General features: G+C 37.0%; 1 protein-coding gene across 1 annotated transcript in view; it reads right to left on the bottom strand.

Annotated features, from left to right (window-relative positions):
- HMCN1 (hemicentin 1) overlaps positions 1 to 12317 on the bottom strand; it is a 543718-nt gene that overhangs the window by 77777 nt on the left and 453624 nt on the right. Inside the window, exons 81-82 of the mRNA XM_069546297.1 lie at positions 4033 to 4302; positions 987 to 1177 (exon numbers count right to left, since the gene is read on the bottom strand). Of these exons, the coding sequence (XP_069402398.1) occupies positions 987 to 1177; positions 4033 to 4302 (461 nt within the window). The remainder of the gene's footprint in view (positions 1 to 986; positions 1178 to 4032; positions 4303 to 12317) is intronic.

Raw genomic sequence — 12317 nt, 5'->3', positions numbered from 1 at the left:
TAGGTACTTCGAAGGGTAATGAAAAGGAATAATGAAAGTATTAGTCACTCAGTCATGTCTGACTCTTTGCAGTCCCATGGACAGTAGCCCACCAGGCTCCTCTTTCCAAGGAATTCTCCAGGCAAGAATACTGGAGTAGGCAGCCATTCCCTTCTCCATGGCATCTTCCTGACCCAGGGATAGAACCTGGGTCTCCTGCATTGCAAGCAGATTCTTTACTGTTTGTGCCACCAGGGAAGTCCAAAGACAGGCACAAAAGCTTTGAAAGTGATTCACATTTTGATCATGTTTAATAGTTGGTACCAAGTGTTGATACACTGAAACCATATGATAATTTTTTAAAAGTCATGTGGTATGCATAGATATAGATTTTTCTTCAAAATGGCTAATATTGGAAAACAGATGCTTCCCATGGCTACTATTCTGCAGACTGGACAAATACCACCTAAGAATATTCAAAATTCCCAGCTTGCACAGATCCCTAAGACTGAAAGTTATTTAAAAACCTGAAAAGACAAAAAAGCCTGCTTTTTGTATTTGCTTAATAATACATCACACATTCTTACACCTCTACTCTTCGAACAATGTCTCATGCATTGTTACAAGCATGGAATATAATAGAGGCTTAGAATTTTCCTGATAAAGATTTTCACAAAAATAAGTTTAGAAAGAAGTCATTTATAAGTTCCCATGATGTGCTAAATACTATCCTCGGGGACATAAAATGAAATATATATAAAATTAATTTTTTGACCTGAATTTATAAGGGTACTTTTCTTTCATTATTCCCTGGTGCTTCAGTGGTTAGGACTTGGCTCTTTCGCTGCTGAGGAACAGTTTGACCCCTGATTAGGGAACTAAGATCCCGCAAGCTGTGTGGCACAGACAGAAACAAACAAAACAAAAAATACATTTTCAAGCTAAATCACTAAAATGGTGAATTAATGATCTGTCTCAGTGTATCTCTTCATATTTATTAAACTTACCACAACATTTTCCAGGAGAAGCTCTCCATAGGGTTCGACAGTATATTTTCCTAACAAGTTAGCCAAAAGAACATTGTCTTTTTTCCAGTTAATTGCTGGTGTGGGGATTCCATCAGCCACACATGGAAGAACGGCTTGTGAATTCTCATTGACCGTGTAATGTACTTCTGTACTTTGGATTCTAGGTGGTACTATAAAGAGTTTTTAAAAAGAAAGTCATTCAGGATGTTGAGTTCAATCATTATTCACACTGAAAATGAACACACAATAGATTCTCTTGAGAGTAACTTGGTAGAAATACTAACAAAATATATCAAGTCATTTGTTTGTTACTCTGAAAGCAATCAATATTTTTGACACTAGCAAGAATTCTAAGGCATTTGTACATGTTGGATGTACTTACAATGAGCCTTGGAAAAAACAACATTGAACTGGTGAGAAATATTTAAATTTTATTTGACTTACTGACTTTCCCTTGAGTTCCTTTTGCTTATTGCAGTGAAATAAAACAAACAAGAGCAACTAAAGCCAAAACCACTTCTACAGTTGTATAACTGCTGGATTTGTATCACAGAGATATTGTGAGGACAAACTAATAAAACTCACTAGTTTAAAACACTATAAAATACCTCATATTAAAGCTAAAGAAAAAAATTTATTGCAGTACTTCACATGTTACAACAAATGTAAGTAAAACTGGTGAAAACATTTAATTTAGTTTTTATACTATCACAGAGGAAATGTTTTATAGTGATTTCATAATTCCATGCAAATACTGCTTATGCTTCAAATTTTTTGAAATGGAATTTAGGCAACATGGAAAGATCAACTGAATATTTCAGGGTACAAAGAAATACCTTAGAGGATCCAGTACTAAGATATTTACTTCTAACAGAAAAGTTTAAATATGTTAAGAATTCTTGACTAAAAAAGGAAAAATATACTCTCCTCCCCAAACAGTAAATTTCAGAATTCAAATATATCAGTGAGAAATGGACCAACTTTTTCACAAATTTTTTAAAGTTACAGAACACAATAGGTTTCAGCAAAAAAAAAAAAAGATTATATGGATATGCAAACATATGAATAATTATATGCATAAACAGGCTTCCCTGGTAGCTCAGCTGGTAAGAATCTGCCTGCAATGTAAGAGACCCTGGTTCAATTTCTGGGTCAGGAAGCTCCCCTAGAGAAGGGATAGGCTACCCACTTCAGAATTTTTGGGCTTCCCTGGTGGCTCAGATGGTAAAGAATCCACCTGCAATGCAGGAGTCCTGGGTTCAATCCCTGGGTTGGGAAGATCCCCTGGTGGAGGGCATGGCAACCCACTCCAGTATTCTTCCTGGAGAATCCCATAAATAGAGGAGACTGGTAGGCTGCAGTCCATGGGGTTGCACAGAGTTGGACACGACTGAAGCCACTTTAACATGCACATATGTGCACACACATACCTAAATGATAGATAACATTAAAAAGCCTAAAACCTATTTTGTTGAATGGTATATCATAAATATCTAGTTCATTTTCATGAATTTATGTTATATTTTCATTATCTCCTTTATCCTGGTTTCCCTGGAGTTGGTATTTCAACTTTGCTAACAGTTAGTTAGCTAACCAAAGGCAGTTCAACTTTGCTAAAGTTGCAACACTAGTGCATTTACTTATTCTTTGTTAAAATGAAAATTTTAAGGCTGTGACCACTATACTTGATTTTAGTTTTGGGTACATACAATACATTTTGATGTGGTGTCCTTATTTTTATGATTTTCTAAATTTGAAAATAAAATCATATTCTTTGACCTACTTGCTAATCAGAATGATAATTTTTAATTTGCTTGGGGTTGGGGTTTTGGCATTAGAAATTCATTACACATTTCAAGCTTTATTGCATTATGGGTGGGAATTGTGACCTACACTTTTAAGTTATTATTAATGATTTATTTGTTGTTTGCATGCACGCACTCTCAGTTGTATCTGACTCTTTGGCTCCAGGCTCCTTTGTCTATGGAATTTTCCAGGCAAGAACACTGGAGTGGGTTGCCATTTCCTCCTCCAGGGGATCTTCCTGACCCAGGGATTGAACCCGTATCTCCTGTGGCTCTGAATTGCAGGCAGACTCTTTACCACTTAGCTACCTGGGAAGTCCCTCTTTGTTGTTTAGTATACACTTACTTTTGATAAATTTTCTATAAACATGTGAAAAAAGGAATATTATTTGAAACCAAAATACTAATGTGTATTAATTAGTTCAATTATATTAGCTGAAAGCAAGAATAAAATTTTAGAAAATTCAAATACACCTGAAAGACAAAAAAACCACTTTCACAAATTTTTTGAGAAAGAAAAAACAGAAACTCGTTATTAAAATGAGAGATACTTCTGAAAATAGTAGTTGAAAACAGTTTATTTATTGTTTCTTACCACTGATATTAACGGTTATTCTATCTCTAGTCTTCAAATATATGTTAATTAAAATATTTCAATGCTGATTTTTAGATATTTTATTAGTTGTCTGAATACAAAGGAAAAACAGGTGTTTTTTTTTCTATTACAAAAATATACCTGTAAATGTTTTGCTACTTTATTTATTTATTTATTTTTAATGTTTTGCTACTTTAAAATAATGAATCAGATCTCCAATGCTCACTAGGTTCACATTACAGTTATAAGGTAGGTCACATGCTGGTTAGTTTTGGGCCAAGAGGACTTGCAATTCGAAAAGTAAAGCAGAAGAGCAACAAAACAAATGAACTTCTCACAAGTCAACTTATAGATCCCAGTAGTCACCATATGAGGGTGCTGGCAACAGATTAATTATCCTGGCTTTATGAATAAAATCACTCTTACAAGGTGTGTGCACAAATAAACAGAGCCGACCAAAAACATATCTGAAGGACGCGTACCTACACACCACATGCACACACCACACTCCGCTCTGGTCTGCTGTTTTTCATTGTTTTTATTTCCATCATATTTTCCCCTGGTGGTCTCTTCTCTCTGCCGTGGTAAAGTAGTGAACTGAAATAACTTATGCTAAACAACCTACCATGCACGGTGAGCTTGGTGCTCGTGCTGCTTGATCCTGCCACGTTAGCTGCCATGCACGTGTACTGGCCAGCATCACCAGGCTGAGCAAATGCTATCTGCAGAGCACCGGAGCTGAGGATGCGCTGGCGGACTGACTCCATAATTACATGCCCATCTTTATGCCACATGATGTCAGGTGGTGGGAGGCCATCTGCCTCACAGGGTAGCATGATGGGCTTATCCACAACAGTGACGTATTCCTTTGGATGAGGGGTAATGACTGGAGGAACTAAAAGTTACAAAATTTAATCATTATCTTAAAAGCGTGAATGTACTCTTTATGCAATGTGGTCCTATTCTAGCAAAATGAAGTCACGTGGTTATAAAACAAAGCCCTGATTTTACCATATCAAAGGGTGGCTGCAGTTTATTTTTGCTGGAAAAAATGAGGGATTGCATGTCCAGAAAACTAACTGTTGATAGAGGTATTTTCTTTAACACACATGTATTATGTGATTCATTCATCAGTTCCTTGAACTTTAAAAGTAGATCTCTTCCAGGTCTGGAAATTATTCACCTGCTCAGACCCCTTTATCCAGGCTTTTCCTGCAGTGCTTATGATCTCATATGCTTGGACCATATTTAACAATGTATTATTTTAATGAATAAAGAAGTGGGATATTGAAAAGAATTACAATTAATCTTTGAACAGCACAGGTGGTAGGGATGATGACTCTCTGCACTATAGAAAATCCAAATTTAACTGATAATTGGCCTTCAGTATCCTTAACCCCTCTGCATCTGTGGTTTTATGTCTTCAGATTTAACCAACTTCGGCTCATGCAGTAATGTAGTATTTACTACTGAATAAGTGGACCTGCATGGTTTGAATCATATTGGTTAAGGATTGACTTTGTACAGATGGAACTCTTCCTACTTTTTCAGAAAAGAGTGGACAGGCTTATGATAACAGTTTCTCTTCCTGGTGTTTACAATAGTGATTACCACTCAGGCTATTTTACTTAGCTTTAAAGACACATCACATAATTATGAGAGAACAATCAAACACAAGTGAGGAACAACCAACCACAAGCACAGGAGAAAGGAAGGTAAAGATGATACCTCCTCCCAATGTCAGTCAATCCAAGTCCAGAGACACTGACAAGGTGCAGAAAAAATGATGGTAAATTTACTGTACTTTTCAGTAAATTTACTTTACTGTGCAGGCCAAAAGAATAAAATTGTTTGAAATGTCTACCACCTATTCAAAATATTGTTACCACATGCTTTAAGAAACAAGGGGCCTCTGAGAACTCTACTGATCCAAGTTATGCCCTGTGGATAGCAAGTCCCAGAGACAGGGAAATATCTGCTGTGTCTCTAGAGAAGGCTGGGCAGAAATGGTCAACCAAGGGAGACCAAATTTTAGGGTACACTAACAGTAATGAGTGGGCTTCCCAATGGCTCCATGGTAAAGAATCTGCCTGCAGCACAGAAGACAAAAGAGATGTGAGTTTGATCCCTGGGTTGGGAAGATCCCCTGGAGGAGAAAATGGCAACCACTCCAGTTTTCTTGCCTAGAAAATTTCATGGACAGAGGAGCCTGGTGGGCTACAGTCCGTGGGGTTGCAGAGTCAGACATGACTGAGTGCATATGCACACCCACCCACCCACCCACACACACACACACACACACACACATAATGGTAATGAGTAAATCAACAAGTTGTGTAAAATATGAATAACTTAAAATTATGTATATCAACCAAAGTTATCTGGTTGATTTTCTGCTTGCTATTGCATACTGTTATCTGTTAGAGACTTTTTGTTGTTGTTGTTCCCATTGCATGGCATATGGGATCTTAGTTCCCCAATCAGGGATCAAACCCATGCCTCCTGCATTGTAGGCATGGAATCTTAACCACTGGACCACCAGGGAAGTCCCTACATGCTGTATCCGAAAAGAGAGAGTCTATTCAGAGTTTTTCATGCCTCTAGAGTATGCAATTATCTCTGATTGCTTTTGGAATACTGAAATCCTATTAGTTGTTTTAATTTGTTTCTTTGTCCCACAATTGCTCATGTAATTTTAATCAATTAGTGAAAGAAAAAATCCTAATTCTTTTATATGATCCCAGTGGATGAAGCACAAGCTGGAATCAAGATTATGGGGGGAAATATCAATAACCTCAAATATGCAGATGACACTGAAGAGGATTTAAAGAACCTCTTGAAGAAGGTGAAAGAAAAGAGTGAAAAAGCTGGCTTAAAACTCAACATTTAAAAAACAAAGATCATGGCATCTGGTCCCATCACTTCATAGCAAATAGGTGGGGAAACAGCGAAAACAGTGACAAACTATTTTCTTGGGCTCCAAAATCACTGCAGATGGTGACTGTAGCCATGAAATTAAAAGATGCTTGCTCCTTGAAAGAAAAGCTATGACAAACCTAGATAGCATCTTAAAAAGCAGAGACATTACTTTGCCTACAAAGGCCCTGCCTACAAAGGCCTATCTAGTCAAAGCTATGGTTTTTCCAGTAGTCATGTATGGATATGAGAGTTGGACCATAAGAAGGCTGAGCACTGAAGAATTGATGCTTTTGAACTGTGGTGTTGGAGAAGACTCTTGAGAGTCCCTTGGATAGCAAGGAGATCCAATCAGTCAATCCTAAAGAAAATCAACCCTGAATATTCACTGGAAGGACTGAGGCTGAAGCTCCAACACTTTGGCCACCTGATGGAAAGAGGTGACTCACTGGAAAAGACCCTAATGCTGGGAAAAAGACGGCAGAGGATGAGATGGTTGAATAGCATCACCAACTCAAAGGACATGAGTTTGAACAAACTCTGGGAGATTGTGAATAACAAGAGACCCTAGCATGCTGCAGTCCGTTGGGTCACAAAGAACTGGACACAGCTGAGCAACTGAACAACAATGTTGCCAAAACCAATGACTATTTCTTGGTCATCATCTTAATTGACTCTCCCTTGAGTTAAAAAACAAAAAATCTGTCTATTCCTTCTTGAAACACTGTCCTCTCCTTGACTTCATCTAGTTTCCCTCTGTCATCTTTTCCCTCTCCTTTGTTATTCTTTTTAGCATTCTGTTTTTCAGACCTCTTAACGATGCAGAGTCTTGGGCTCTTTTCTATCCAAATACTCATCCAGTCTTGTGGACTGAAAAACCCTAATTACTTGCAAATTTGTACCGTAGGCTGTACTTCTCCTTTGAGTCCTAAATTCATAAATAATCAATGCTTTTTGACATCTCTGCTAGGATTTCTTTTTTTCTTTTTAATTTTTATTTTTACTTTATTTTACTTTACAATACTGTATTGGTTTTGCCATACATTGACATAAATCCACCACGGGTGTACATGCGTTCCCAAACATGAACCCCCCTCCCACCTCCCTCCCCATAACATCTCTCTGGGTCATCACCGTGCACCAGCCCCAAGCATGCTGTATCCTGCGTCAGACATAGACTGGCAATTCGATTCTTACATGATAGTATACATGTTACAATGCCATTCTCCCAAATCATCCCACCCTCTCCCTCTCCCTCTGAGTCCAAAACTCCGTTATACACATCTATGTCTTTTTTGCTGCCTTGCATACAGGGTCATCATTGCCATCTTTCTAAATTCCATATATATGTGTTAGTATACTGTATTGGTGTTTTTCTTTCTGGCTTACTTCACTCTGTATAATCGGCTCCAGTTTCATCCATCTCATCAGAACTGATTCAAATGTATTCTTTTTAACAGCTGAGTAATACTCCATTGTGTATATGTACCACTGCTTTCTTATGCATTCATCTGCTGATGGACATCTAGGTTGTTTCCATGTCCTGGCTATTATAAACAGTGCTGCGATGAACACTGGGGTACCTGTGTCTCTTTCAATTCTGGTTTCCTCGGTGTGTATGCCCAGCTGTGGGATTGCTGGGTCATAAGGTAGTTCTATTTGCAATTTTTTAAGGAATCTCCACACTGTTCTCCAGAGTGGCTGTACTAGTTTGCATTCCCACCAACAGTGTAGGAGGGTTCCCTTTTCTCCACACCCTCTCCAGCATTTATTGCTTGCAGACTTTTGGATCTCAGACATTCTGACTGGTGTGAAGTGGTACCTCATTGTGGTTTTGATTTGCATTTCTCTAATAATGAGTGATGTTGAGCATCTTTTCATGTGTTTGTTAGCCATCCGTATGTCTTCTTTGGAGAAATGTCTATTTAGTTCTTTGGCCCATTTTTTGATTGGGTCGTTTATTTTTCTGGAATTGAGCTGCATAAGTTGCTTGTATATTTTTGAGATTAGTTGTTTGTCAGTTGTTTCATTTGCTATTATTTTCTCCCATTCAGAAGGCTGTCTTTTCACCTTGCTTATATTTTCCTTTGTTGTGCAGAAGCTTTTAATTTTAATTAGATCCCATTTGTTTATTTTTGCTTTTATTTCCAGTATTCTGGGAGGTGAATCATAGAGGATCCTGCTGTGATTTATGTCGGAGAGTGTTTTGCCTATATTCTCCTCTAGGAGTTTTATAGTTTCTGGTCTTACATTTAGATCTTTAATCCATTTTGAGTTTATTTTTGTGTGTGGTGTTAGAAAGTGATCTAGTTTCATTCTTTTACAAGTGGTTGACCAGTTTTCCCAGCACCACTTGTTAAAGAGATTGTCTTTACTCCATTGTATATTCTTGCCTCCTTTGTCAAAGATAAGGTGTCCATATGTGTGTGGATTTATCTCTGGGCTTTCTATTTTGTTCCATTGATCTGTATTTCTGTCTTTGTGCCAGTACCATACTGTCTTGATGACTGTGGCTTTGTAGTAGAGCCTGAAGTCAGGCAAGTGGATTCCTCCAGTTCCATTCTTCTTTCTCAAGATTGCTTTGGCTATTCGAGGTTTTTTGTATTTCCATACAAATCTTGAAATTATTTGTTCTAGTTCTGTGAAAAATATGGCTGGTAGCTTGATAGGGATTGCATTGAATTTGTAAATTGCTTTGGGTAGTGTACTCATTTTCACTATATTGATTCTTCCGATCCATGACCATTTCTCCATCTATTAGTGTCCTCTTTGATTTCTTTCATCAGTGTTTTATAGTTTTCTATATATAGGTCTTTAGTTTCTTTAGGTAGATATATTCCTAAGTATTTTATTCTTTTCATTGCAATGGTGAATGGAATTGTTTCCTTAATTTCTTTTTCTACTTTCTCATTATTAGTGTATAGGAATGCAAGGGATTTCTGTGTGTTGATTTTATATCCTGCAACTTTACTATATTCATTGATTAGCTCTAGTAATTTTCTGGTGGAGTCTTTAGGGTATTCTATGTAGAGGATCATGTCATCTGCAAACAGTGAAAGTTTTACTTCTTCTTTTCCAATTTGGATTCCTTTTATTTCTTTTTCTGCTCTGATTGCTGTGGCCAAAACTTCCAGAACTATGTTGAATAGTAGCAGTGAAAGTGGGCACCCTTGTCTTGTTCCTGACTTTAGGGGAAATGCTTTCAATTTTTCACCATTGAGGATAATGTTTGCTGTGGGTTTGTCATATATAGCTTTTACTATGTTGAGATATGTTCCTTCTATTCCTGCTTTCTGGAGAGTTTTTATCATAAATGGATGTTGAATTTTGTCAAAGGCCTTCTCTGCATCTATTGAGATAATCATATGGTTTTTATTTTTCAATTTGTTAATGTGGTGAATTACATTGATTGACTTGTGGATATTGAGGAATCCTTGCATCCCTGGGATAAAGCCCACTTGGTCATGGTGTATGATCTTTTTAATGTGTTGTTGGATTCTGATTGCTAGAATTTTGTTGAGGATTTTTGCACCTATGTTCATCAGTGATACTGGCCTGTAGTTTTCTTTTTTTGTAGTATTTTTGTTAGGTTTTGGTATTAGGGTGATGGTGGCCTCATAGAATGAGTTTGGAAGTTTACCTTCCTCTGCAATTTTCTGGAAGAGTTTGAGGAGGATAGGTGTTAGCTCTTCTTGAAATTTTTGGTAGAATTCAGCTGTGAAGCCGTCTGGACCTGGGCTTTTGTTTGCTGGAAGATTTCTGATTACAGTTTCAATTTCCATGCTTGTAATAGGTCTGTTAAGATTTTCTATTTCTTCCTGGTTCAGTTTTGGAAAATTGTACTTTTCTAAGAATTTGTCCATTTCTTCCACATTGTCCATTTTATTGGCATATAACTGCTGATAGTAGTCTCTTATGATCCTTTGTATTTCTGTGTTGTCTGTTGTGATCTCTCCATTTTCATTTCTAATTTTATTGATTTGATTTTTCTCTCTTTGCTTCTTGATGAGTCTGGCTAATGGTTTGTCAATTTTATTTATCCTTTCAAAGAACCAGCTTTTGGCTTTGTTGATTTTTGCTATGGTCTCTTTTGTTTCTTTTGCATTTAGTTCTGCCCTAATTTTTAAGATTTCTTTCCTTCTACTAACTCTGGGGTTCTCCAACTCTTCCTTTTCTAGTTGCTTTAGGTGTAGAGTTAGGTTATTTATTTGACTTTTTTCTTGTTTCTTGAGGTATGCCTGTATTGCTATGAACTTTCCTCTTAGCACTGCTTTTATAGTGTCCCACAGGTTTTGGGTTGTTGTGTTTTCATTTTCATTAGTTTCTATGCATATTTTGATTTCTTCTGTGATTTGTTGGTTATTCAGAAGTGTGTTGTTCAACCTCCATATGTTGGAATTTTTAATAGTTTTTCTCCTGTAATTGAGATCTAATCTTAATGCATTATGGTCAGAAAAGATGCTTGGAATGATTTCGATTTCTTTGAATTTATCAAGTTTAGATTTATGGCCCAGGATGTGATCTATCCTGGAGAATGTTCCATGAGCACTTGAGAAAAAGGTGAAATTCATTGTTTTGGGGTGAAATGTCCTATAGATATCAATTAGGTCTAACTGGTCTAATGTATCATTTAAAGTTTGCGTTTCTTTGTTGATTTTCTGTTTAGTTGATCTGTCCATAGGTGTGAGTGGGGTATTAAAGTCTCCCACTATTATTGTGTTATTGTTGATTTCCCCTTTCATACTTGTTAGCATTTGTCTTACATATTGCGGTGCTCCTATATTGGGTGCATATATATTTATAATTGTTGTATCTTCTTGGATTGATCCTTTGATCATTATGTAGTGGCCTTCTTTGTCTCTTTTCACAGCCTTTGTTTTAAAGTCTACTTTATCGGATATGAGTATTGCCACTCCTGCTTTCTTTTGGTCTCTGTTTGCATGGTATAACTTTTTCCAGCCCTTCACTTTCAGTCTGTATGTGTCCCTTGTTTTGAGGTGGGTCTCTTGTAAGCAGCATATAGAGGGGTCTTGTTTTTGTATCCATTCGGCCAGTCTTTGTCTTTTGGTTGGGGCGTTCAACCCATTTAAGTTTAAGGTAATTATTGATAAGTATGATCCTGTTACCATTTACTTTATTGTTTTGGGTTCGGGTTTATACACCCTTTTTGTGTTTCCTGTCTAGAGAATATCCTTTAGAATTTGTTGGAGAGCTGGTCTGGTGGTGCTGAATTCTCTCAGCTTTTGCTTGTCTGTAAAGCTTTTGATTTCTCCTTTGTATTCGAATGAGATCCTTGCTGGGTACAGTAATCTGGGCTGTAGGTTATTTTCTTTCATCACTTTAAGTATGTCTTGCCATTCCCTCCTGGCCTGAAGAGTTTCTATTGAAAGATCAGCTGTTATCCTTATGGGAATCCCCTTGTGTGTTATTTGTTGTTTTTCCCTTGCTGACTTTAATATTTGTTCTTTGTGTTTGATCTTTGTTAATTTGAATAATATGTGTCGGGGTGTTTCGCCTTGGGTTTATCCTATTTGGAACTCTGTGTGTTTCTTGGACTTGGGTGATTATTTCCTTCCCCATTTTAGGGAAGTTTTCAAATATTATCTCCTCAAGGATTTTCTCATGGTCTTTCTTTTTGTCTTCTTCTTCTGGGACTCCTATAATTCGAATGTTGGAGCGTTTCATATTGTCCTGGAGGTCTCTGAGATTGTCCTCATTTCTTTTAATTCGTTTTTCTTTTTTCCTCTCTGATTCATTTATTTCTACCATTCTATCTTCTATTTCACTAATCCTATCTTCTGCCTCCGTTATTCTACTATTTGTTGCCTCCAGAGTGTTTCTGATCTCATTTATTGCATTATTCATTATATATTTACTCTTTTTTATTTCTTCTAGGTCCTTGTTAAACCTTTCTTGCATCTTCTCAATCCTTGTCTCTAGGCTATTTATCTGTGATTCCATTTTGATTTCAAGATTTTGGATCATTTTCACTAT

Source organism: Ovis canadensis, chromosome 12 (assembly GCF_042477335.2).
Source record: "Ovis canadensis isolate MfBH-ARS-UI-01 breed Bighorn chromosome 12, ARS-UI_OviCan_v2, whole genome shotgun sequence".
Classification (NCBI taxonomy): Eukaryota; Metazoa; Chordata; class Mammalia; order Artiodactyla; family Bovidae; genus Ovis; species Ovis canadensis.
Note: the sequence above shows the minus strand (reverse complement) of the source record. Positions and strands in the feature narration are given on the sequence as shown.